Source organism: Micropterus salmoides, unplaced genomic scaffold (assembly GCF_014851395.1).
Source record: "Micropterus salmoides isolate LMB-PRFRI ecotype aquatic unplaced genomic scaffold, ASM1485139v1 Ms_hic_scaffold_12, whole genome shotgun sequence".
Lineage (NCBI taxonomy): Eukaryota > Metazoa > Chordata > Actinopteri > Centrarchiformes > Centrarchidae > Micropterus > Micropterus salmoides.
Genome location: NW_024040263.1, coordinates 25,574,902 through 25,599,307, shown reverse-complemented (window position 1 = coordinate 25,599,307; position 24,406 = coordinate 25,574,902). Strand labels below are relative to the sequence as shown.

At 41.1% G+C, this 24,406-nt stretch overlaps 1 protein-coding gene across 1 annotated transcript in view; it reads right to left on the bottom strand.

The window, feature by feature from the left end:
• Nucleotides 1–11,892, bottom strand: part of xylt1 (xylosyltransferase I) — an 88,002-nt gene extending 76,110 nt beyond the window's left edge. The window contains exon 1 of the mRNA XM_038714232.1: nt 11,550–11,892. Within this exon, the coding sequence (XP_038570160.1) occupies nt 11,550–11,819 (270 nt within the window). The 5' untranslated portion in view covers nt 11,820–11,892. The remainder of the gene's footprint in view (nt 1–11,549) is intronic.
• Between the last annotated feature and the right edge of the window lie 12,514 nt (nt 11,893–24,406).

Sequence of the window (24,406 nt, the reverse complement as noted above, 5' to 3'; positions counted from 1 at the left end):
GTCTCACAGAGGCAGGAGAGACGGCTGAGATGAAGTTGTGTTGATGATGTTTTTGTTGTGTGTGTGTGTGTGTGTGTGGAGGGTGAGTTGACACAGAGCGATGCCGCTCTAATTGGTTGTAATGGTGAGGTTTGTTTGAATAGACTTGACAGGAGAGAGATGAACAGTAGTTATGATCTTTGATTTTGCAGTTTTACAGTTGAGGCATACAAAGGCATCAAGCTGTGCACAAAGCACAAGCAGACATGCAGGAATATACACAGTCTAACAGAGGAGAAAGGATATTAAGTTGTGTGTCTGTTAAGCCCCTTTCAGGCATGCACTTTACTCTGTAAATTTACTGTCAAACAAGTCTCTGAGTTGATTTCTTCCTACTTGTCAGACATGGCATCCGTAACATGTCCATGTTCATATATCTGTATAAAATGGGTATTGGGCTTACATGCAGCAACATGCAGACAAGTGACAAATTAAAGGAAAGACCTGTATAGATGAGTGGAAAAGCAAATGCCACTGTTTCCATACAAGATATGAGGGGTCATATACGATAATGTGAGTATTTCACTTGCCCTTCACCCTTTCACCACCCGCGACCCTACCACCCCTGCTTCAAAACATAGTCAGACTGACCATCAGGAGCACCGGGAGAAATCCCGGAGGGCCTGTCGTTCTGTGGGCCGCTTGAGGCGCCCGTTACACAAACAAGAGTGAGAGAGATGCATCACTGGAAGATGAAGCTATAAGACAGAAGACAATACGGATAAGATATGCAAGGTTTGGGTGTGGCTAGCTGGCCATATAGCTATATCGGGTACTTTTGTTGGAACATCAATCAATCAAACTTTATTTCTAAAGCACATTTAAAAAAAACAGGTTGACCAAAGTGCTGTACATTGACATGAAACAAAAAATAGAGAAAATACAACACCAGACAAATACAACATACAGTTATCATGCCAGATTAAAAGCCAAGGAATAAAAATGTGTTTTAAGTCGTGATTTAAAAACCGAAAGGCTTGGTGCCAGTCTGACATGGAGAGGCAACGTGTATATAAACTTTTTATAAAGTCAACATCAGTTTTTGTGAACTGACAATTCAATGCCTGGATGGGGCAGGAGATAAAAAAAAAGTTGACGCGCTACAGTGAACTTTTGAAATGTTGAGCTCATTGTTATGCACAAATGGTTATTATTATTTGACAAGTTAGCACTTAGCATTAACACATTTTTCATGTACGATTTTTAATGACTGAAAACAACCCACAAAAATTACACTGCTCTAACTCTATTTTACTAGTGGTACGCTATATAGTGTCAAAGCTCTGGCTGTGAGTCCAGTGTTTTCACTGGGCCTTTCTGAAACTTCTTGCTTCTCCCTCTCCCTACCTACTTCCACTCCGTTTGCGCGTTCATGTGGAGGGTCCACCAGATTGAGTGCCATCCGAATGAGGGCGGAATGGTAGTGGGTTGTTAAACCCTCCAATGCCGAGTGAGCACCTCTGCCAGCTTGTTGAAGGTGTGTAAACTAGTTTGTTGCACGAAGGGGGACTGTTTTTCAAATGTGAGTTCCGTGTGACTACGCCCTTAAACATGTAGGATTTTTAAATTCTGAAACTACACTAAAATTTCATATCACCATTCACAGGTTAACAATGTAGCCCCAAGGTTATATTGTGTTTAATAAACAATGCTTTTGTCTGATAGATAACACAACTGTTGTATAATAAAATAAATAATATTTATTTTTCGCAAAATCTAAATCATGTTCTTAAAGAAATATTCGACACAAACACAAACACAAACAGAACATGAATGACAAATTCTTTCAGTTTCGTTATTGCAAAAAACAAGCTTTTCCTCAACATCTAACTGTTGTTTGTTTGATACACATATTATTATATTATAGCAGCGAGTGCAGCGGTAACATCAGATCCTATTTACGCTGGGGGGAGAGGGTAGTTCGTCCGAAAGTTGGCTGCAGTTTTTATACCCTTCGCGGGTAAGGGAGCTCTATTTGAGTGTGAGGGTGACTCCGACCCTGTTTTCCCCTCCTCTCTTTTGTCTATCCCTGTGTATGTGTGTGTCTCTTTCCTATTCAAATACGATTGTTCGCCTGCTACTCGTTGCCAGATTGTAACTCTCAGCCAACTTGCCTCCAGTGAATACTGGTTTTTGTGATCATTGCCTAGTGCCCTGGAGAACCAGAGACTTGGATAATCTATGACGCAGGGCCCTGAAGCTGTTCAGGAGGCTTGTGGTGGCCCAACACTTTACTACAACCCTTTATGTAGACTTCACTCAGAGTTTCATATGTCACCCATCTGTAGCTCTCTGTGACAGAAAAGCTCCATGTTGACTCTCTTCAAACCCTGCAAATGGTGCTTCAGTGCTTGTGTGATTACTGGTCCATCTTGTAGTCAATAAGACATTGTGAAAAATACTTGTCAGATTTTCCCAAAGCCCAATATGATATCTTCAAATTGCTTGTTTTGCCCAACCAGAAGCATAAAACCCAAGGTTTTTCATTTACAATTAAATAAAGCAGAGAAAAGCAGCAAATGCTCACATTTTTGAAGCTGGGACAAAATAATATTTGGCTTTTTTTTGTTTGTTAAATGCCTTAGCCAAAATTCATTTTCTGCTGATCGTCTATAGCGGCAAAAAGTGCCATCAATAAAGAGAAACATTCTATCTTCGTGATAAACATTTGGGCTTTCAAATGATTCCCATCCCATTGTAACCCTGTATATTACACCTCAATACCCTTCTTAAATTGTGTCTGTAGCAAAGACTATCAAAAACTAGTGTAGTAGTGTAAAGGGACAATGACTGCTTGGTCATAGTTCTTGTCTTCTTCTTCTTAAATCAAACAGGAATTCCCATGCTGAAATTTCAAACATCACCAGGCCTATTCTTCATGAGTGCATTACTTTCTGAGCCATTTTTAAGTAGAATACTTTCCATACTGTGCTGATGTTAAACCCTTTGCTATTTACTTGATGATGCAGTTATCCATTTGCCCTATTAAATACAATACAATAATGGAACTTGCTCTACTCTCATCTCCTAAGCAAGAGTCAACATAATTGGCTGTATGAATCATGCCAGAGAGTTTTCTGCTCCTGAGTGTATGTTTAGTATTTCTAACATCGTGACACTTGAATAGTTAAATGGCTATTCCTCCTCTACACAAAGTCAGCAAAAAGAGGCAAATGGGGGGGGGGGGGGGGGGCAGAGAGAGACAGGCTACTGGCTCTTCTGTAAACAGATTACATGGATACCACACTGAAGAGGCCTCTATTACTCTATTATTATTCAGCACCTGTGTTAGAAGGAGTGTTTTGCAGGTAAGTGTCTGTGTGGTGATGTTTAAGCTGCCATGGATATCCAAACGTTTAGTCTACAAAGTATACATAGTCTGAAGTTTTAAGATACCATATTGACACTGATATTTCACATATGAGTAGGATCATCTCACTGAAATAACATGACCAGGTTTTATTCTACATTATGATAATAATAAAATGTTTTCCCGTTGAGATTTTGAAGAAGGAAGGCGTCATGTATACAAATTACACTTAAACATCAAAGTGTCTTCAGTTTTTGATGTGTCTCTTTCAAGTCTGAGGTGCACGCTTCTCCCCTCAGATCTCAATATGTTTCCACCTCTCTCGGAGACTAACGGCACTTTAAAATGAAGCTCTCTGTGTGCAAAATCATGACAGATGGATGGACTGATGGGCAGGCTGTACTTCACTTTTCACTCATTACTAAAGTAACACTTTGTTGATGTAAAGCGAATCCAGTGAAAAATCAGAACAAAATGTTTGCACCATTGAAAATATCACATCACACAACAGTAGTAGTAGTAGTCATGTACAGTACATATTAGATCACTGTTAAAAAAAATCAACTAACACATAAACTGTAATTTAAATGCAAAACACATAGCCTAATCCTAAACTAATGTTGTAGAATTGACATGGTTACTCTGCTGCTCCACTTGAGTGACGTTAAGCTAATGGTACCATAAGGAAGTTGCATTTTACAGTCTAACAGCCTTTGCCTTTATCCACAATATTATTTGTATTTTTATATCTATGGTATAGAATCCAAAATGCTTCCTGCAGTGTTCCAGTTGAAATATTATAAGCTTTGACTGATGGTCTAATGCCGTTAAATCTGTTTTCGTTCAGTTTCCATTCATGCATACAGCGTCTTTTGAAACCAAACTTCCTTATTCACAGGAACTAACAAAATAAGAACAACAAAACAAATACATAACAACCTCAAACTCCATACGTGTAAACCACACTGTGCATCGGTTCATTTACAGCCCCACCAAATTATTGTTTTATAAACAAATTAACTTAAAACACAAATGATTTCCTCCTATAATAACTACATTTTATAGAATGCTATGTATATTAGAAATCCTTGCTGTATTTAACTTCCCCTTATACTTAAGAAGCCTCTAATAACATAACTAACCTATGAACTGGACGTTCTACCGAAGATACTTTGTGTTCACTTGTGTGTTCATCTCCTTTGTTTAAATTTATATCTTCTAAGTCCATCTTTGCCCAATACAGTCTCTGAAACCCTTCCAAGTCTCCACAGATCTTGACTGTGGTTCATCTGTGTCTATCACTTCATCACCTGGTTGAATGTTTCTCTCAGGCATGTGCCCTCGTTGTCTGACCTAGATGTGATGGAGGTACTCCTTCCTCCAACGGCTCCAAACCTGTTCTGCCAGATACTGCACTTGGCACCAACTTTTTGGTTCATACAAGTCCTCTCTAACTTGCCCAAGGGTGGTAGGGCAGTAGTGGCTTTTGTGGTGATGAGGTGATTAGGAGTGAATGGTTCCAAGCTATTTGGATCAATCAGGCTGTCTGTGTAAGAGGGCGGCTGTTTACCATTTCCATAGCCTCATACAATAAAGTCCTTAGTGAAGTGTCACTGAGTCTACCAGGGTAGAGTGACAATGTAGAGTTGAGGACATTTCTGTTCACTCCACCAGTGTGACTTCAATGATGTGTGCTCAAGACAAAATCATATAGTTTTTCTACAAGGAAGGTTGCCATTCTCTCAGCATCAACTTCCTGTAGAGCTGCATTCAGTTCAGTTTTGGCACCTACTTTGGTCACACTTAATTTGATTGCAATAAAGCAATGCAGACCACTGATGAAAACATCAGTTGACAGATCCTCTAGCATCTCAACATGAATGGCACGAGAGCAAAAGCTTGTTAAGAACAGGCCATATCTTTTGTGTTCTTATCTTCTTGTTGGGTCATAAATGGGCTGAAACAATCTATGCCTTTATGTGAAAGGTGGTGAGAGTTCTCTTCGTTCTCCACTGAGATCACTCATTTTCTATCCTTCCACAGGTCTCCTTAGTCTCCGACAGACCACATACTTGTGAATGTAGGTTGCAACAGATTTGCTTAATCCTTGGATCCAATAGCTAGTGGATTGGATTGCATAGATGGTACAGCCTTTGTCCTGGTGTTCAAACCTTCTTGGTAGCATGCAAGTCAGTTTTATGATATAATATTCTCTGGGGATGACTGTCAGTGCTTGAATGAGCTAGGAAGGATTGAACAATGTAGTCTTCCTCCCACCATGAGCACAGCATCTCTATCTAAAAAGATATCAAAATGATATAGCTTGTTCTTACTTGGCAGCAGATTCCCTTTGCTTAGTGTCTTAATTTCTTCTTGATATGCAGGTCTTTGATGATCACAAGCTCTGTGTTATGATGTTCATTTAAGGTAGAGTGCGCACTTCATTTGTGTTTTGGGAGTCGCCGTCAGAGATGTGCTACCAACTCACTTATTCAGCAGTCTTTGTTCCAGAATATTCTCTTTTGCTGGAGGGTGTATTTCCCTTTCCCACAGGAACTTGGGACCCATGAGCCAATTGGATGACAGCAGCTCATTCACTGTTATTCCCCAGAACGCATTGTCTGCAGGGTTTTCATTGGTGGAGATTAGGCCTGTGCCGATTGGATCGAATATTGACGATTAAAGGGATGATCAGCGATATTAAGGCAATTTTAACTAACTCACTATCAGAACTAAGATGACATAAAAACAATCTCTAGAATCTGCACCACACTGCAGTGTTTTCCATTCATTGATTTATTTGTGGCGCCACGCCATGCCAATCAACGCTGACCACCACATAGTATATAAGATCTAATATTGGTAAAATCATAATTCATTGTGGAGCAGCGCACGGCGCATAGATTCGCTCAGCACCTCCACTTGCTTGCTCGCTGTTTGTTTATAGAAAAAATAATGCATTCAGGTTCACTCTGAGAAGTCAGTCTATCTATTTTCTTAACACAATGCTGTCAATGTTGGAGACCCACCTTCAAATAAGTTATAAGCAAGCATGTAAGGAGTCTAGCTAATAAGGATAACTGTATGTTAACACATGTATATAGCTCGGTTGTCGAGGTTAGTATGCTGTACATAGCTGCTATCGATTGCACACAATCAGATCGCCAGGGACCAGTGTAAAAATGCCTTGCTTCAATATTCTAGGATGACTTCAGAGTTTTTCCATAAGAACTCTTTCGCATTTCTATAAACTAGCTCTTCTCTGATTGTGTTACTCACTTTGACTGAGACTGCTGCTGCTGTCACTTCTAACCTTGGAATAGTGATGACTTTTATGGGAGACATGCAAGATTTTCCCATGATGAAAACCGAGTGAACATCCATCCTTGTTATTAAGTCTCAGATAAGAACACTGTCCATACTCAAATGTGTTTGCATCTGAGAAATAATGCAGCTCCCCTTTCACCACCCTTCCATGGTTGGCAAGCACATAACATCTGGATATCTGTATTTTCCCCAGATGGAGGAGATTTTTTCTGTGGTCTCCGATGTTCAGGCAGGTCATCCCAACCAACACTTCAATGACACATTTCTTGAAGATTTCCCACTGAGAAGATAGGGGGCAATAGATCCCAGGAGGTTGTAAATAGATGCAACACCGGATAATATTCCATGCTGTGTGGAAAGTTGGTCTTTTCAGTGTGATGTTGAATGTAAAGCAATCCCTTTCTATGCTCCAATGAGCCAGTTTACTTAGCTGAGCAGTAAAAGACACAATTGTTCTGGTTTCTTTGGGTGATAAATGCCATGATGTGGAAACCATTTCTCCCCATGAAGTCCATCATCCTGAGCTTTCTCTACATCACCTCTTTTGATGATGTCACTCAATATAATCTGTACTTAATATAATCTTCATTGTATTTCTCATCTTTGGAGAAGATGTGTTGGCTGACTCGGACCTCTGTGATCTGTCTGCAATTAGACATGTATGGCCTTTCCTTGACGGGCAATGGTATTTCATTATGTCGTTGTTAATTTTTTCTTATGCCTTGTTGAGGAAGATGGGATCCTCTTCCCTCACATTACTTCTCAGCCTGCTAGTTTACTCCATTTTACGTTAGCAAAGCGAGCAACAATAGCCACATTTTTCTGAGGGCAGCAGGGTATATAATACAATAGATAAGAGTGACTGTGCATTTTCCAAAAGCCCCTTGATGGAGGACAAGACATGGCCTTTTGTTAAATCTTGAGCATGGAAGCTCATTTTTCACCGTGAATGTGGATGGAGAACATTTTCTCACACATATTGTGAAACTGGCAATTAACCACAACATTAAAAAAACAAAATACTTGATTTGTTCCTACATTCAAAATTTAGATTTCAAGCTGACAGCCCTAATACATATTCACAAACAGACAAGTTACACTCACACACAACTTGCAGCTAATAGGACTGCATTAGCTATGACTGTCCAAAGCCCTCGTCACAACCTATGTCGTAGCACTATGTGCCGATTCAAAAAAGGAAACCTCACACTTTGTGTGTGTGTGTGTGTGTGTGTGTGTGTGTGTGTGTAACTATAAATGTTTATTTGTATGTGGGTGCATTTGTGTGGAGCTGCTTCCCTTCATCTATGTACGTAAATACATAATTTTGGGTGTATGTGTGAGTGCTTGTGTGTGTACAGTATGAGTGTCTGTGTGAGTCAGCACTGTGATCCTGGACACAGTGGGATGAATCACATTGTGGTTGTGGCGGTGGTTGGAAAATAGACTGGTAGCATCAATAGATTTCAGCAAAACTCCTAAATGCGAAACATATGTATAGTCCATTGTTTCTTGTACTGTACATGATTACAATTTAAATGATCATCCCAGCATGACTGGAGTGTTTGCTAAGTTATTTCATTTTCAGTCCCTTTAATGTTCATTCTGACAGTCTTTGACAAACATCTAAGGGCTCATTTATTCTCATTAAATCCTAAACAACAGCTTCAAAGACTTTGACTGCAGTCAGTATAAGTAGTCCCCACAATATGAGAGTAAGAAGTGTTATTTAAAGTTACATACAAACATTAATATCAGGTTATTTATGAGCTAATGACACAGGAGTCTGAGACTTAACACTGTAACCCATCCACCAATGTGTCCCTGAGCAAGACACTTAACCCCTAGTTGCTCCAGAGTTGTGCTACCTCTGATATGTATAGCAATTGTAAGTCACTTTGGATAAAAAGCGTCAGCTAAATGAATAAATGTAAATGTAATAAATGTAATATCTCATTTCTTTGTATATATTAGGTTTGCAGCAAAGCCAAGTAAGCCACTCTGGGAAAATAACTATGGTGAACATCTTTATAATACAATATAATATATAATATTTTGTATATGGTATATTATTTTGGGTACACTTATCATGTATATATTATCACCATCCTGGGAAACCGTATAAAATAAAGGCAGAGGAAAATGTGCATTTTCAGATGGTTTATAATACCATCTTTGCCATAGGAAAACATTAGGAAAACTCTGTGCAATGGAAAAAGTGTACATCTGAGGTAGTGTTACATGTAATAGCATGACTAATAGGGAAAGTCTTTACAACATGTGTGAGCTGCACACCCACTGGGCACATGGGGATCATGACAGTATATGACTACCGCGGCAGATGGAAAGAAAACGCTGACGACCAGATGTGAAGGAGCTGGACACTTTTCAAAGCTTTACGCCTCTCCTTCTGAAAGTAGCCTGGTTTAATTCTGGCAAATTAACAGTTTTTTGCATGCATCACCAGGACCGCCTTAATAAGTACCTATTAATAATAATTGTGATGCTATCTCCTGTAATAAACTGATGTCAGGCAAAACAAGACAGACTAATTAATAAGTGTGGACACTTCTGATGGGTTGTTGCAGTCTGCAACAGGTACCCACCGTCTTAACTCTCACAGCTAATATCATTCATATGATTATATCCAGATTTATAAAGCTATGAAGACGCGAAAAACAAGCTGTGGTGTTTGTTGGACTAAAGAAGAAAACATCTAAGCTCTCCAGCAGAATTTCCCTCAAGAGACACAACAGGAGACAACCACTAATGACAAATGTAGCTCCTGCCTGCTGGGATGACACATCCAAAGCTATGCATAATGTTTCCATTCAGTCAAGTTATCACAGAAATTCTGCTATTGTCACACTTTAGCTTCTGGCTCATTCTATTCTGGATCTGCTGTTCTCCCCTCTCTCAGACGTGGTGCCTCATATAGCATCAGTTGGCGCTTATGCGTCACCCTTAGGCTGGACAACTCACCAAGCCACACACACAAACACACACACACCACCCACAAGGGAAGAAAGAATGAAAATGCAGTAATTAACCATTTGAGGGGGAATGCATGTGGCTGAGGACGACCAGTTGAATGTTATAAGTCCAGGGGCCACAGAACTGTAGGGAGTGAGTCGACAATCTGACAGGCAAGCAGAAGGCGAGCTGACTGGCTGGTGGACTGACTGGCATACAGGCTGCGTGAAGTGCCTAACAGCGATGAGGGATGAAAGCCCTCCTTTAAAAGGTCACGGTGCAGATCTACTGTGTGTTTTAATAGTGAAACACATTTGGACAAATCGGTGTTGACGCAGCGTGAATAGGTTCTGATCCAACAGAACCACAGTTCTTGTTATGTCACTGCATAACTAATTTAAGTACAAGTCTAATCGCAATATTGCAGTAAATCCATTCAACAAATAATAACAGTAGTAAAGTGGTATACCATAAACCCACTATGGAGCACTAAAGACACACTTTGAGTCAGTGGTAGACTGTTAGAATGATATTTTGTTAGAGGATTCTCCAACTATCCAAAAATAGACTCGAATATAACCCGTCCTTTGCATGACTTTGTACTGCGGAGATGCCGGCAGGTGGGACAAACAGTCCTACCAGATGAAGTGAGTGAGTCACTGTAAAATCTGCGGAGGAGACAGATGATACAGTGCACTGCTCAGTGTGACTGACTGAGCGCAGAGGCCACAGTGTATCATACTACATCAAAGCCGGTTATCTACCGGTTGCATAGTGGCTGAAGAGTAGGCTATACTTGAATGGCTGGCAGCTTTGTGAAGGGAAAGCGCTGCATGTTTGCCAAGAACAACTGCGTCCAATTTCTTTAGGGCAGCCGAACTGCTTGAGAGACCATGCGAGCAAGAAGCTCGAGAATTTAATTCCAGCCATCAGGTTGTGAAAATTAATCACATGCGGCGCAGGAGCACTGTACAAATACAAAACCTGCTCATTGTGCAGCCTCCGGGGCGCAGGGAGCAGTCAGTGGAGCCTACAAATAAACATTTGAGTTTTGGGGGGGAGCAAATTCGTACATTTTCAGTGAGCAAAGCAGCGCATTGGCTCATCTACTTCCTGAATGGACACAGATACACAGGCTGTCTTAATATTAAATTATTCATTTTGTGTGCAAGATGTTCATTATGCAGGTCTGCTTGTTTGCTTTGGCTCCATAATCACATCTGACTTGACCTTTGCGTCTCATGTTGCCACTACCAATAAAACTGTTTGTGTTGTCACAAACAACAGATGACTCTAATCTTTGTACACTCATCAAAAACAACTCTGCAAATTAGGTTATGTTTCAATTTGGCCTTGCTCAGACAGTACTGCTGAGGCACGCAGCTACTGTTGACTTAAAACACCAAATAGACCGTGACAGCTATAGGCTGCAACCCGAGTCAGCGAACTCTGCTATTCAGGCACCTCCTCAGCTACCACCTTCTGAAAGGATTTGCCCTGCCATGCTATCATTCTGCCCTGGAGTGTGAACTACACGCTGAGTTCAGATTTCATACTCTTTGGCATTTTAAACTGGAGTCTGGACCGGAGTGCGTTCATTCAAACGGCGCAATGTGGCTCCTGTCCTCAGCACGCATTCGGCGGAGGATGCTCGAGTTAAAAGGGCTCGCTTACATCTGTCTTGCTTCAGACATCCTATCATCTCCCTGCGAGGCAGCCTCTGTTCAAGAGACAACACTCAAACATGAATTAATTTTGAGGCCCGGCCGTGAGCTCCCAAAGAGCGCAAACTGGAGATGTTTTGACCTGCCTGCCAACCCCTCCGGGCTTCATCCCCGGCGAGACAGTGTCTTTTTAGCGGGGATGTGATGTGAATGCATCGTTAGCACCTCTGTCTTACCGGCTGCTGTATGTGGCGAGACGTCCCCTTCCCGGGCGGAGGAAGATGCTGCCGCTGCCGCTGGTGGACCCCGTGCTGGAAATCGCTGCCAGCGGCTTTGTTGTCCCTCTTCTCCCGCACGTTGGAGCCTCCGTTTTCCCTGTCTTCGCCGGAGTCGAGGCTGCTGAAGTTCCACACAATCAGCGTCTGCACCAGCAGCACCGTGAGGGCAGCTATCAGGGCGGACCGCGACCGGCGGGCCAACCTGCGAGCACACACGCCGCCAACCATCTTCGCACCGGGCTGCACGGAGCTGGAGGACCGTCTGTGGCTCTGCAGAGCGCGACGGGAGGAAGGACTGGAAGTAGAGAGAGGACGAGGAGGAGGAGGGAGGGAGGGAGGCTGAGCTTGATGGTGGCGGAGGCGAGGAGGAGCATCGTGGAGGAGAAGCACAGGGCCACCATGTGGTGAAACGCGTGTTCAGCGACAGACTTGATACTCCAGGCTACTGGACTCGTGTCTTTTCTCTCTATGACAGAAATTCACCCTAAATGTTCATCTTTCCAAGATTCTGATAATAACAAAATACCTGCAAATGCTGAATATTCAAATGCTCAATATCATTATTAAGGCAGATTAGCTGTGTTACTTGGCCTCCAGGGGTGACAGATAATCTCCAACAGGGGCGTAGCCTGGAATTCTGGGTCCCCTGATAGGCCTATAGGCTAATATTGCCTCCGGGAACCATTTAGCTAATTCAAACATCCCAGTTGAATTTTTGTACGGCCTTCGCCTTTGGAAATATTTTTATCTCAATTTTAAACCCCAATTGCTGGATCCCAGCTGCAATCCAATAAGGAAAATGCTTTCTTCTCTGCCTCCCATGATGTAAGTTACAGCTGTGTGGTAGCGCTGCTATGAATTCAGATATTTGCCCCTCCCTGGCTGGGTGTGCCTGGTCATTTGTTCTTGCTCTTTTGAATGATCCAAGCCACTGTAAAGGCCCCCACTTCAGTCCTCTTGGAAAGACTCTTGCGTTTGGCATCAGTATTATTTCTCCCCCTGCCAACATCCACACATCACATTTTTCACATATTCATTCACTTTCTCTTTTTAGCTGACCTTATTTGGACATGATCAGAGAGCAGAGGTAATTGAACTCATACAATGTGTGGAAATACATAATAGGCTATAGATATTTTGATATAAAATAAGCATCTTCAAAGATATTGAATGGATTCAAATTTATTGGACAGAGAGTGTATTGGCCCCACAATGCTGTGTCTGCTCTACAGAAAACAAATTCTTAAAATTTAAGTTTAACTGGCAACAAGGAAACACAGTTACAACAGTGAGGATTTTGGGTCCTTTGCAACTGTGTTTTATTGGTTTATAAGCACATTTAATACATACATTAAACATGAAAGTTCTGCATCAGATTATGCACTAGCTGTCTGTTGGTCTTAACTGTGCATGGTAATTATGAAGAAAAACTACAAGACATCTTAAAATGATGATTTCATTCACACTGAAAGGAGACTGTCTAGCACTTGCTAAGAGTTTGTGTAGGAAGCTTCATAAATAACTCTCAACTCGTACTCTGAGGTGGGAATATTTTTAGTCCAATCAAACTTCTTAGGAATGAGAGAGAGATGCTTGTTAAAAACCGCTTCCTGAGCTCCACTGACATGCAAACGCAATGAGTAACAGAGACAGAAAGCTTCTCTGGCGGATACACAGCACAACACCTCACCTACACCAAGATGGTAATTTGGGTTTTGCTTGGTTTGTATAGTAACAGGATGATGACAGGTTGATGCTGCCAAGCTTAAGACCTAAGCCAGCTATAAAATGAATAGAAAACACCTTAAGAACACACGAAGAATAATCTTAAACTTTGACTTATGAGTCGAGAAATTCTTCGCAAAAATAGGGCTTAGGCACTTTGTGTATGTGCTAAAATAAACTTACAGCTCCATCTAAATCTGACTCAAATACTGACGGCAGTGACTCCTGAGTGTTGTTAAATGAGGACAAAAGTGATGTCTACCAAAAATGCTCTTCCCTCAAGCACTGAATCAGCCAATCGCAGGCCTCCAAAGGTTATGTGTCAGGGCTGCATCACACCATTCATCAGGGTTTAGTGCACACCTCTGAAAGCCCACTCATCACTCATTATAGCCAATGTTCATCTAATAAATTGAAGGATAAGAACGTTTATACTGTATGATGAGACTTTTGCCGACAATAATGATTAGGTTAGACTTGAATCAGTTAAAGAAAGCCATGTTTTCAAATGTAAGTGATAAATATCTGTGGAGGGCCGGTCAAAAGTGCATTGTGTGCATGCATGAAAAAAAAACAACTAATTTCTCATTGAGAGATGTATTATTATACAGCAAGTGTCCAATCAAGATTGGCTAAGTGTACTTTGTGTTAGCTTGCCAACTTATCTGGTGGTGCACAAAGATGTACTAAAGAGCTCTGGTGTGGGACAGACCATCTAACTTAACTCAACTTTGTTTCATCATACATTTCCAAAACATCTTTTTTTGCATTGGAAAGTCTGTGGATGACTACTAACTGGGTTATTGAACATTTTGTGCTCTCTTAAATCGTTTATATGCTGATGTCTTAACAACATGTGGCATTCATTCTAAATTTAAATAAGCATAATGCAAAATGATTTATCCAAACCTTTTTTTAATGTCATAGAGAAATGATAGTTTGAAAGAAATGTCTAACTATTAATTTGCAATATGAATACCTATATGTAATATTATCCCTCCACTAATTAGTTGGAACAGGCTGTATTTGCCAGTAACCACAGTATGTTAATTAATACCTTAATACCTAAATTTCAGCAGCTGCTAAAAGCTCCACTATGTTCACCAGCTAGTTGTTAACTTTGTCAGTCTGTTACAGACACAGTACAGTTGGTCAGAAGATGAAAACAATGAAATGAAAGATGCTAAAATGCTTTGTAGAGATGAGGGGAACTGCAGGGTTAGGGATAATTGTCTGTTGGTTCATCACTAAGAGCAACACCTTTCATGTAACATGTAGTCTTTTGATCCATTTTTATATACAAATATTAGTGCAGCTTTAGAGCTTATACACACCCCATGAGGAAGCTAGAGTGACAACTGTGACACTGTGATAAACAAGACCCATCGATCTAAAGGTGTTGAGCCTGCTAATGGAAAAGCTCCACCAAATGCAATATTGGTTCGCCTTACCACTCAAAACAGAGCCTTGTCTGATGTTAAGGTTATAGTTTCATCTGCCTTATATTCAGACAAGAACTAAAGCTTATAATGAAAGCCGCCATTCTGCGAGGGGAGTGTTTTTAATTTACCAAGATCCACAAGGGATAGTTACATCAGACTCTGTGAATTGGTAAACGAAGCATTTATCATGTTTACTCTATGGTGTTGAATAAGTGATTGAGCTTTAGGCTACTAAAGTCGGCAGATGGGAGCAATGACTATTACCCAATCAAAAACAAAAAGCCCAAATTTAAAGAGTTTGAACTGACTGCAGAAACTTTGAATTGATGTACTCTCTACAGCTCGCTTTTCTTTGATTCATGTTTAAAGGTAAACCTTGGCGAACTCAGCTCCTGGCTAATTGCAAACCAAGACTCAGAAACCTTTAGGACACAACATACAGTATTATTTAACACTAAAGACAGAGGACACACACACTTTATTTAACAACGCTGAAGAAAGAGACACTCTCATGAAAGCCATTCATGGTCAAATCCATTTTGGTCTTTTTTCTTTGTTTTGGAGCAACAAGCCATTGAGGTGAATAAATAAGATATTAGACCTGACACATGCAGTAGATGTAGCTTTCTGACACATTGATAGCTGGTTATATATTGAATGATGGGCAAAAATAAGATAATTGGGGAAGGAAAACAAGAAAATTGCTGGATGTGAACAACAGACAGGTTTTGCATATATCAAGTCTAGGATTGGGAAGTGAATTATATACTGTAGTGGCTGCTGGAAAACACACAGATAAAGAAGTTATCATTGTGAGCACCATAGTGCGGTTTTCATCTTCATGAATGCCTCGACTGACGAGCAGACAAAGCATAACAACGCAAAGCCCAAAACAACAGCTCTGTAGGAGACAAAAGCGGCTATATCTCTCAGACTGCAAGCCGCTGACCTTGTGGTTCTTCAGTCAACACGGCAATTAGACATTCCCGGAATTACATCTGGGCCTTTTACAATAGCTGCTCATTTTCAGCTTAACCGTTTGTTAAGCTTATCCCTGTACACTTCTCCCCCATCAAAGAGTCAAAGAAGCAGTAGAGCACGTCTATCCAAACTTTAGCAAAATGAGAGGGAGCAATTTGTTTATCCGTTTTGCAGACTATCATACAGCCGGGTAGGCGGGAATATATTGCTGTTGGATTGCTGCACTTGTCACAAAGAAGAGTTGATAGTTTCTAAAGCATTCTGCCATCCATGTGCAAGTGTTTAATTTGTATTTTCATCACACAGCTTTCTTAGTGTTTTGGCAAATGATTAAGTTGGTGGTATTTCTGCAGGCAAAAAGAGCCAGCGCTGCAGAGATAAGGCTGCAGACCACTGATAGATAAATGTAGCATTGAATTTCGAAATGTCTTTATATGCTCACAGACACTCCTAAGATATTTGAGCATCTTATAAATGTTAATTCTTACTTCATCAATGAAAGTGAGGGACAGGAGGAGGGAGAGAGAGCCTGGCTACAACAAAGATGAGGAAGAGGAAGGGAGGAATGAGCGAGGAGATACATGCGCTGCCATTATTGAGAGCAAAATAAAAGAAGAGCGAGATGAAGAACAGTTAAAAGACAAAACTAGATGTAATTGTAAAGTAGGGGTGAAGTCAGAAAACTAGAGAGAGAATAGAAAACATAATCAAAGCATGGCAAGTACACCGATAGGGGTACTAAATTAGCAAAGAGCAAAAGGGTGAGAGTCAGAGGAAGACAGAATCGAAAAGCAAAACCATTTATGAGCTCAATGTAAAGAGATTAAAGACAAAGAAAAGGAAAAAAAACGAGACAGCGAGCAGCTCATGCTCCTCTGGCAGCAGAGCCATGTCTTCCCCACTCATTAGCTGTAGCTCTGTTGCTTAGGGGACCGAGTGGGCCGACTCTGGCCACGACAATGGTTACAATTCCCTGCGGCAACAAATGCTGATTTTAATTAAAGCCAACCTCTTTGTCACTCAGAGAGACAGACGCACACACATAGGCTGACCAGAGTAACTCGCTGGGAGATTCGAGCAAGCATGCAACGTGTCCTCACAAACAGAGAGAGAGAGACAGATGAGCAGCCAGCTGGTGGAGTGAGTCTGAGGAAGGAGGCAAAGGAACTCAGGTGGGCACTACACAACATGACTGTTGAAGCCTTAGGCGTCCTGCTGTAGGACACTCTCATGCATTCAGTGTTTTATGTAATCAGGCAGCGTGCTGACTAGAGTGCAGTAGAACACAGCGAAACACAGCAGCAGACAGGTGTCCTTGACAGCAGTGTCCCCAGGGGACCAGAGGGAGCCTTTTCTCTCCCACTGTGATACGACAAGAGACTAAAGCAGCAGACGTTGTAGGTACATGGCTGATGCTGCTAACGCTGATGGAGGGAGAAAGATTTCTTGACTTTTTTAAATGTAAGAAGTGAAAATAACAGTAACTGAGGCGGGTGGGGCTTAGCAAACGATCAGTTAGGGGACTTGCAGACACCAAATAAAACTTGATTTCCTGAGCACCTCCCACCACAGTCAGGAGTCACAAAGGTCACTGCAAAGTTGTTAAAAGGTCAGAGTGTTGAATCAAAGTATCCCTCCAGTATGTGACACATCCTTGATGTGACGTGCCATTAGCACACTGGCAACAACTTGCTGATGTGATTGGCTCATTTGGTGGCTGAGCCTGGTGATGTGAAGTCAGTTACCTTATCCAACATGATGAGAGACTGTCTGTCATTTTCACTGGCATCTCGAGCACATGTGCAGGAATGTGAGCGTTTTTCCTGAGGAAATGGATGTATTCCAGGATACTAAGCTTTTCTCACATCAGACAGCTTATCCTGGAGGAACACAGCACTTCTTATCAGGTACAAAGCTAAAATCACCACCAGGGAAAACAGACCATCCAGTACAATATGACGCCACAGCTTCAAAGGGCAAACGGATAAGGAAAAATGAAGTCAGCTGAAAGAACATTTCTACAAGACAGTGCAATAACACCATATGTTTTGTAAAGTGGAAGGCAATCAAAAGATGTAGAAATATATTTGCACATCAGAGTAGTGATTTGATGTTGTATGTGTTTGGAACGGGGCTGATTTCCATATTTGTAGTATTAAGGAGTGTTACGCACCTTTGCATAAGTAATCTAAATTCCATAGCAACCATTCTGGGTCCCAAAGTCCTCTTCAAAGAACACCGTCAAGTTAGTCGAATGTCAGCACATTGTTCCAGATCCATTACATGTTTTTGTTGCTAAGCAACAAAAACTGCAGAGATTGTGTATGCTAGCTAACATTCAGACTTTTTTTTCTTTTTAACATAGAGTGAAATTTCTTAGCTCACTTACTTGGATAACAAGGTTTATATTTGGCATGATATTTATAGTTAAAGAACAGCAGAGTTTAATTTGAGGATCTTCCTTCTGATGCTATCAATCCACCAGTACACATGCTATATTCAGAAGCTCTACAGCAGGTTCATCTTACCTCCTTGAAATAATAGGCTTCTTTGTTTAAAAAGTGCACAGAAAATCTTACCAAATCCAGTGACTTCTGCTGAAATTATGACACCTCTATTCAGCAGTAAAGCGCCACGTGTTGTTTAGGATGACAATTTACTCAAGGCAACACAAGCACATGACTTTTGAGTGTAGAACATACAGCAACAGCTTCAGCACCATGGCCTTCAAGAGAAAAGAGCGTCTCTGTAGCTCATGTCCTATTCACATAATTAAATTTGCAGTGGAGGAACATAATCATATGTAAACTGTGCTCATTTCAGAAAATGTAATGAGGCTTGACAGCAAATACATCAGTGGGTTTAGCCTTGTCATGCATTAAGGGTGATAGGAAGCAAGTAAAATTACACTGGTATTCTTTTGCAATACTCACTTGATAGGAAATGAACAGTTTCATTCTAACAATATATCAATAGCTATTATACACTATAGATGGGTATAGTAAGAAAATCCCAGTGAAATCAAAGCTTACGTTTGTCCTTAATAAAGCAGTAGATCGAGAGTGGGTGGCGCTTTTCTAATATATCTAAATGTGGAACAAAACGTAATGATCTGGACAGACCTGGAGTACCAACTGTGATGATTATGACTTTGGATTTCAGATTGATTGGAGCAATCCACAGTTGTCTTTTGTTCTGATAATTGATCTCTTTTTCTTCCTTGATGTGAACAATTTGTGTTCGTAAAGTAAAATACTTTCTCCTGCCTTAGTGGAACACACAACACAAAAGCACTCAACAAAACAGCTCATTGTTGACAGCAACAACTCGGACTAGACAGTTTCACTGTAATCAAATGGTGGTCTCTCAGCATGGAAACCATCAAACATAATTTCCTGTTATACCACTGTTGTACTGGTCTGTTTGAGAGAGTGGAGGTGAAAATAAAACTACGGACTCTCCGGTCATGCTTGCAGCTCCGTGAGGCTGTACTTAGGCACAGTGGTACTTTGAGCTAAATGCTCGCATTACTGTTCTAACATGCACACAGTGACAATGCCAACACGCTGATGTTTAGCAGGTATAATATTAACTGTCTTCAACATTTTGGTTTAGCAAGTTAGCACATTCAAATTTACTTATTTGCACTAAAAGTGCTGGGATTGATGAGAATCATTCGGCAGGTATAAACCAAAACATTGGACAAATTTTAAATTTTTAATTATAGTCATGATAAATCAGAGGATTTTTCCACAAGGGAAAAGTGATAAACTATGGAAAGCTGAGATATATGGTTTATGATCTAAATGACATCTGAACATCTTGCAGCTTTTGTCTGTCAGCACTCATGTTGCCTATTTGGGATGTAATTGGCCATGGTCCCTGGTTGTCAATATGATGGAATAACGCTACACAAAGAGGGCACCTTTAAATCCAACCTTCCTCTCTCCGAGCCAGAGTGTATGGATGTCATGTCCTGTAACCTGTCAGTAGCATTAACCTTTGGGGAATAGTACAGCTCTCTGTAGCTTTACATCTATTAATATTGATATTCTTTGACCTTAAAGCTATTCTGTTTGTCCCGAGTCACTTCCTCTCCCAGGGACGCACCATTTTACAGAGCAAATTTACCCCTGTGCACCATCATTAAAGCACTGAATAATTTATATTTCCCAGATCCAGCCCTCCTGTTTTTTTGCTGCCTAGACATAATGTAAAGCACAGTTAAACAGGTTTGAATGGGTCTCCATGTCTGAGAAAATGACTTTTTTGTGCGTTGATGTCTGCTCCTCTCCTCCGAGCATGAGTTATTCATATGACATGGAAGTCAGTGGATTGTATCAAATGGGCTGTGTGTGACCTCTATGTAAATAGGAAGATATTGTATTTCATCCGACCTGGCTTGTTCAGAGCCCGGCTGTGCACAGTATTTCTATAAAAAAGGAAATCATCACCAAATAATGCTGTGGAGAATTTGAACTCAAATAAGATTTTGGTATTTTTCTATCACACTCTCATGCCAGTGAAAGTTGTTAACTGATCTTGATCTTGTTACTGCTCCTGGCCAAGAAATAGTTTGGCCCACTACCCTCCATAAAGCCACAACATGTAATTTGAACACTTTTTTATGGATAAAATAAGATATAATGTGTTAATTAGTAAGCTTTAAAGATGCTCGTAGGTGGATTCGGTTACCTCTGGACAGAGCCAGGGTTGCTGATTCGCACTGTTTCTAGAATTTATGCTAAGCTAAGATAAGCTAAGCAGCTATTGGTGGTAGTTTCATATTCATCGTAGACTCGAGATTTGTGTCAATTTACTCATCTAACTCTCTGCAAGAGAGTGAATAAGCATTTTCTCAATTGGTCTACTATTCCTATGTTTAAGAAACTACTGTAGATGTATAATGTGATGCATATGGTAGACAAATACTAGCAAAAACTCAAGACATAATGAAATTCAATACAACAAAAACACAAACTGTGACCTCAAAAATGGGCTCAAAGCTGAATTCAGACGGGGGGTCAATAGGGGCCCAAAAGCTAATTGCCCCCCCCAAAAAACTGCAAGCTTTCCACTTGTATTTTTATTACAGGGCTATTGTACTGAATGGCAAAGTATTGTTAGGCTATATGTTCAGTTATTTAGTCTTTCTTCTGTGTAAGGCCTTACAGATAGTTTGTTGCCTGTCTCTATTTGAAGGTAAAAGGTAATACAAACTCATAGAAGGATGACACGAATCTAAAACAATCATGAGATCAACTGATGCTTCTGGGTAAAGTTAACATGGTGAGAGTGTAGGACCAGTTCAAATCATTACTCAGTAGTTCCACTTTATTCAGTTCATCAAAGTCTTTCTTCCTTTTTGACTTTTCAAAGGCTCAACTTTTCTTCCCCAAACGACACCACACAACCCAGATTTAAACCCTGATTTTCTTCATATTCACTCAGCTCCAGGCTGATTCTTTTCATCTGTCTTCAAGGTTAAGAGTTTGTCTAACCATCGCCTGGACCGCAGCAGCGGCTCTTGCACCACTCTTGTCTTCTTTTTCTCCCATCTCGGGGGGCTCCACTTTCAGCCCCAGGGCCCTTTACTCCGAGGGCAGGAGCAACAGAAGTAGCATGTCTTCGATCTCAGTGAACATTTCTTTCCCTCACCGCTCCCCACAGTCCTCTGTGACCAAGCAACCTTGTTAGAATGGTAAAAATAGTAACACCAGCGATGATTTGAGAGAAGCAGGAGACTGTGCTTATAAAAAAGACAAAGAGAGAGAGGGAAAGGAGAAGAGTAATGAGGGAGAGAGAGCCTGGGAAATATATGTGTCAGCTGTAGAAGCCCTCAGAGCGGCCCAACTTTCAGCTGCGTAGGTGAGAGAGATTATATGCCCCTGCTGGTTTGGCTGATTAGCAATGACCCTGCTAAAGAGGCTGCGACATCGCAAATGGCAGCCTTTACTTGGATCATAGAACACAGCATAATTCAAATTGCTAAGTTTTCTAATTTGAATATTATAGGCAGGTGTTTTTTCTTTATGCAACATTATACGCCTTTCTGTAGGGAAACAATCTATAAAAATGTGTTGTTATGGAGTCGTTCCAGGATAACTGTTGCATTTATCTGTGATTATAGGAACTCAAATACAGAAAAGAAAATATACAACAGATGGCCTGAAAGGCAAATCTTTCCTCTTGTTGTAAGTACAACCTTGGAGATGCTGGCATGCTTTTGAACACATGAGAGAAACAACATCAGTTTTCAAAGTTTCAGCTGAAGTTTACAGTGATCTTCAGATGGAACTATGTTCCAGCTTTAAAGCCATAGCTGACATTTTTGGCAGCGGCAGTGGTGGCACTGCAGAGAAAGCCCTGCTGAATTCAGCATTAAAACAGTAATAGCTTCCACCCAACTTGTCCTCAATCAATAAGAAGTCAGTGTAAGTGTTTGTTCTCAAATGAATTTGGAATTCATATTATTTTGTTCCTCCTCCTCCTCCTCCTGCACTCACGACTCTCTGCTGCTGTTGTGCTCCTGCTGTTGGTGCTGGTGGTTAACTTTTCCGTCCGATAATGGAACAGAGTGGACTGCTTATCGATTTGTCTGTCTAGATACAAGTCAGTGTGCGATCTCGGCAGAGCAGTGCTGTTACATTTCTCTGCACTGTGTGGCAGCCCGCGGCGCCAATGCTTCAAATTAGGGAGTGACAAGAAGGGGGTGGAAAATAGGCCACATGTCAACTAATGACAAACATTGTAAATTTTCAGCCAATTTGTTTTCTTTGTGCACTTGATGAGGTCAGTGATGAATCTAATCTATGAAGTGCCCCTCATGCTGACAACAAGCAATATGTCTTTGGCAGGGAGTGCTGTGTGCATAAAGCTGGTCTTCCTCAGTGAACACTGTGATGAATGAGAGCTATTATAGTTGATGCATGTGATTTCTGCTCCATGTGGACTGCATATATTGGACTGACCCCACAAATGTATGTGTTTGTGTCTCCCTCGCTCAGTCTTCCTTCTCTGGGTTGCATACATCCGAAGAAGACGACGTTCAGTTAACCTGATATCCAGGCTGCTCAGTTCCAGCAACAGGGCAAAGATCTATTATGCGATAATTGTAGTTGCCTTTTAGCCACAGGAGTGCAGGTGCATGTGCTGAGAGGATGCCATATGGAGGTGCGTGTGTGTGTGTGTGTGTGTGTGTGTGTGTGTGTGTGTGTGAGTGTTGTATAAGGGTTGGGGTTGCGGGACGCTTTCATCTCAGCAGTGCTTTAAGGCCAATATAGCAAATGGCGCGGACTGACCAGCTGCTTGACGTGCTGTTTAACTGCCCGCAATCCTAGTTTCTCTCTCCAGAGCCACTACTGGCTGGCTGCCCATATCTCTCTCGCCCTCTCTCTCTCCTTTTTATCTCCCCCTCTACTATCTCTGTGCTACTGCCATGCTGTTATCTTGTTCTCCGTCCTGTCAGTCAATTAAGCTTGCCTGTCTTTCATTTTATCACAGTCTTTTTGATGTAAAATATTTGACTCACCTCCTGTCGCTGCTAAAATGCACAACTTACTTCTGAGCCTGACGATTGGATGTTGTCTACATTTCAGGCAGTTGTCTCCCCCAAGCCTTCTTTATCTAATTCTACACTACGGGCGCAATCATAATTGTCTTGACAGTCATGCGGTGAGAGAGGCCGACCAGTCAGTGTGGGTGGAAGCATCCTTACACTCTCACAGATTCCACTCTGTCAAGGTCCTTCTGTCCTTAGCCGGTAGCCTCTGGTCACGGCTAGTCCTGTTGTCTGAGCATATTAGCATTGCACAGCACTGCAAAACCAAGCTCAAACAGTAAAAGCGTACACACATGTGCTCGCATATGGATATTGCAGACCGATGCACGTGCACAGCAACACAGTATGAGCACACGGAGATGGATTGCAACAAGGACGGGTGCCAGGTCGCAGTGACGCTGCATCATGCCAGTCCCTGCAACTTGGCAAGGGAGGACATATAAAGGATAAGATGATTGTTGACTTTTTGACAGGTTGAACCAAAGCTGTATTTTGGGTTGGAATATGGTTATTTGATGAGTCGGTCCAGCTGAGCATCTCTCATCTTGGCAAATGACTCCCTCATTAATCTGACAGACAGCAGTCTATTTCTGGTCAGCGCTCTGCAGCATTTTGGAGTAGAAACTGAGCACATAATTTTATTATCTTTTCAATCTGAATTGGAGGAACATTTAAACATAAACAGCAGATGTGTTTATGCAACTGTTGGAGTCTGCCTGGCTTATAAATGGAGTCTAGATGTGACATTGACATTAAAAAGTGGTGTATCACATCCTGCCAAAGGGAAATCACATTTTAATATCAGGCGCATCTATAATAGGAACAGTAGAATGAGCTTGGATCACCATTTTAACAACAAGCCAAATAATAACAATTACAAGGGACACAACACAACTTCAATATTCAAGTATAATCAACATATCATGTAGCCTACAAAGGAGTGCAAAAAACAACTGTAAAAGAGAAAAACGTCTTCCCTTTTTCAGAAGAGTCTTGATGCACTGTGAACACTGTGGCTTAATCTGAAGATCACAAATTGAGAAACATAAATTTAAAATGTTGCTGAATAGACAACTGTAATTTCATCTTCAAATAGTGTCTGTGGG